Source organism: Buceros rhinoceros, unplaced genomic scaffold (assembly GCF_000710305.1).
Source record: "Buceros rhinoceros silvestris isolate BGI_N320 unplaced genomic scaffold, ASM71030v1 scaffold28842, whole genome shotgun sequence".
In the NCBI taxonomy this organism is placed as follows: domain Eukaryota; kingdom Metazoa; phylum Chordata; class Aves; order Bucerotiformes; family Bucerotidae; genus Buceros; species Buceros rhinoceros.
This window is the reverse complement of record NW_010398836.1, coordinates 16,103-19,478: the sequence shown is the minus strand read 5'-3', so window position 1 is coordinate 19,478 and position 3,376 is coordinate 16,103. Positions and strand designations below refer to the sequence as shown.

General features: G+C 54.9%; 1 protein-coding gene across 1 annotated transcript in view; it reads left to right on the top strand.

Moving 5' to 3' along the window:
* LOC104489133 (vesicle-fusing ATPase-like) overlaps positions 1–3,376 on the top strand; it is a gene marked incomplete at its 3' end in the record, with an annotated part of 18,348 nt that overhangs the window by 2,137 nt on the left and 12,835 nt on the right. The window contains exon 3 of the mRNA XM_010131254.1: positions 2,607–2,706. Coding sequence (XP_010129556.1) covers positions 2,607–2,706 — 100 coding nt within the window. The remainder of the gene's footprint in view (positions 1–2,606; positions 2,707–3,376) is intronic.

Below are 3,376 nucleotides of genomic sequence, written 5' to 3'. Positions count from 1 at the left end.
CCTCCCGCCGAGAGAGCCGCTGGTTTCTCGATCTGGGGCTCACAATGCCCAGTTGTGAGCAGCTGCCGAGCATCGCTCTGAGAAGTGCAGGAGCCCAGAGAACCGTGGCGGTGCCGGGCGGCTGTGGAGGGCCGCAGTGCTGCTGCTGCATTGCAGATCCACCGGGGGGACCGGCCGTGCCTCTGCTGCAGCGCGGCGCAGGCAGGCAGCTCTTCAGCTCCGTCCTGGCCGGCGTTGGTGGTGCAGGATGGATTTTGGTCACGGGGACACAAAGGGCTTTGCTTTAACGCCCGTGGTGGAGAGCTGCGAGTTTCACCACGGATCAGTGAGGTGGTTTATCCCTGGATGCTGCTGTAGATCTTGTTGTGCTTCATTTTCCGCGTGCTCTGAGTTGGACGGGAATGAGTCACCGCTGGGTGCCGCGGGCGTTGCTGCGGCGCGGAGCGTTAGCGTAGGACCGTGGGGTGCGCTGAGCTCCGTGATGAGCTCCGGTGACTCTGTTCTGTCTAGAGGACTTGGAGAGAGAAACAAGTGCTGCAAACAGCTGGGTGGTGAAGGGCCGACGGGCCAGAGGAGGCCGAAGCTGGGACAGGTTCTCGCAGTGGAGACAGTTCCTCTTACCTCAGGCCAGTTCAGGTTCTGGAGAGCCCTTGAGGAGCCTTCCTGAATTATTTACAGGGGTTTCCAAGCACGCCCCAGAGGAGCATCTGCCCATGGGCTTGATAAAATGTTCACCCAGCTCCTGAACGCTGCAGTTGGCCCAGGTGAGCCCTGCTGAGGCTGGAGAACCTTTGCACGGCCGCGTACGGATCCTGTCCCGGAGGAAAGCCGTGCTCGCTCTTCACCCAGTACGACCCAGCAGACACCCTGGTGAAGAGGAGCTGTTGTGGTTTGTGTCGGTCGCTCAGCCTGGCCCTGCGGACTGACTCCAGGGTTTCCTGGGCCGCGTGTTGGTTCTGACCCTTTCAGGGTTAGAGCAGCAGTTCCACCTGCCAGAGCTCTCGCGGGTATCCGGCCCTCGCGACTCATTCCTTTTCTTCATTTATAAGCAGCAGCTGGTCAGGAGGTCAAGATTCCCCCTGTGTGTCTCGTGAGCTCACCAAGCTCCTTCCTGGTGAACGTCGATGCAGGAAACTGCAGTTGGCTTTTCCTGCTAGTGCCTGATTTTGAACATTCTGAGCCCTTGGGTTGCTTAGACCACTGCTCCTGCTGCCTTTGAGAAGACACGCGGTGCTCCTGTGCCTTGGGCAGTTTTTGCTCAAAGAGCCGGTCAGGATTTGACCTTTCCCCATCATCCCTGGCTGGAGATCTCTTTCAGAAAGCTGATCTCTTCTTTTCCTCTCTCCTGTTTTTATTTCCTGGCACCCAGTTGCCTGCTGTCGGGCTCCGCTCTCTTTCTGGGTTGCTGGGAATGTTTTTGCTGAATGGAATGCTCCAGTGTAGTAATTTTAGTTTATATCCAGTCTTGGTGGATTCGCCTCCCTCCACACACAGAATTTTTTTTTTATCTCCATTTTCTTGCGTTTTTTCTCTTTGAAGCGAACCCAGCAGTGGTGGAGGTTGTTTCTTCCTGAAGAGATGCTGAATCTGTGCACATTCCAGTCACTGCTGTGTTTTGAGCCAAACCGAGCACGGGGCTCAGCATCCCTCGCAGCCATCAGCAGCTTTAACCAGCTGGCGCTGAGCTGCTGGCAGCAGGGTGTTGTCTGGCAGCAAGCGCGTTCCTTGGTGAGGTTTTCCAGCAGCGTGACTGGAGCTCGCTGTTTGCCGGCAGGCGAGTTTGTCTGACGCTCTGCCATATGATACCTTGTTTTCCTGTCGCTTGTGTATTGGTATTAATTTGAATTACTCAGGCTGATGCACTCCATGCTGGAAACCTCCTGATTTCCGTCCCTGTGTCCTTGAGAGCTTCTGCTTTATCAGCCTGGGACGGGGCATCGCCCTTGGCCAACTGGCACCGTGCCTCCGAAAGCAGCCAGGGGTGTTGTTGCCCACCTTTCCAGGACGTGTTGCTGGCTCACGGTCAACTTGTTGCCCACCAGCATCCCAGTAACCGTCGTGCTGAGATCCTTGTATGGGCTCTGCACCCGTTTCTTGTGGCAGTCACCACTGGGGATCCTGCGGTGGTGGGGTGAATGCTTCCGGGTCAGATGCTTGAGGTTCTGGAGAGCCCTTGAGGAGCCTTCCTGAATTATTTACAGGGGTTTCCAAGCACACCCCAGAGGAGCATCTGCCCATGGGCTTGATAAAATGTTCACCCAGCTCCTGAACGCTGCAGTTGGCCCAGGTGAGCCCTGCTGAGGCTGGAGAACCTTTGCACGGCCGCGTACGGATCCTGTCCCGGAGGAAAGCCGTGCTCGCTCTTCACCTGGTATGACCCAACAGACAATGAAGTCTTGATGTTGGGCTCTGAGGTCGCATGGTGTCACTGGGGGTGACAGACCCCTGCTGAGCGCCTGCCTCATGGTGTAGCACGAAAGCCGTTCTTTTTCCCCTTGCACGACCGGTTACAAGCAGCCTGGTTTCTTTTGAGTTCTCACAGCGCTGGGGGCAAGGCAAACCCGCTCTGGGCGTACGTCCAAATGAAATCCTGTTCTCTCTTGCAGACACGTTGTTGTGAAGACTTCTCCCAACCACAAGTACATTTTCACGCTGAGAACCCACTCCTCGGTCGTTCCTGGCAGCATCGCCTTCAGCTTGCCCCAGGTACTGTATGCTTTGAGTCGCTGTTCTGCTGTAGAACGGGCAGAATCTCCTCCGAGCTCTGGACGGAAGGTACCTTCCAGCTGGAGGGAGGTGTCCGCAGCTCCGCTTCTGACAGCAAGAGCTCAAGGAGACTCACTATGACTGAAGCAAACTCAATTAAATTACTTTGATCTATTTTTGGTGGGATAAAAGCCCTAGAAAAGGTGTAATTGAACCTTCTAAAACCCCACCAGAAACAAACGATTTCAAACAGAAAAGCTGAAGCAGCGCCTGCCCTTCCTTTAGGGCTCCCCAGCTTCCCCCGGCTTTACCGGGTCTCTTTGCTGAGTTGCTCTTGTGAAGACCCGCTGGCGGTTGTACTGCGTTCAGTCTGGTCAGTGTTTCCAGGTGAAAGGTGCAGGGAAACCCTTGAAACAGGTTAACGTGTCTCCTCTTCTTTCATTAAGCCAAGTTACTGCATGTTCAGTGATGGATGGAATAAATAATTAGTACAATTAACTTCTCAGTAGAATAATGAACCTTGTTGCCTTTGAGTGGCTTACGCAGCGAATCACAGAATAACCTGGTTGGAAGAGTCCAAGTGTTCACCCTGCACTGCCAGGGACCCTAAACCATGTCCCTCAGTGTCACCTCGATATGTTTGTTAAACCTCTCCAGGGATGGGGACTCC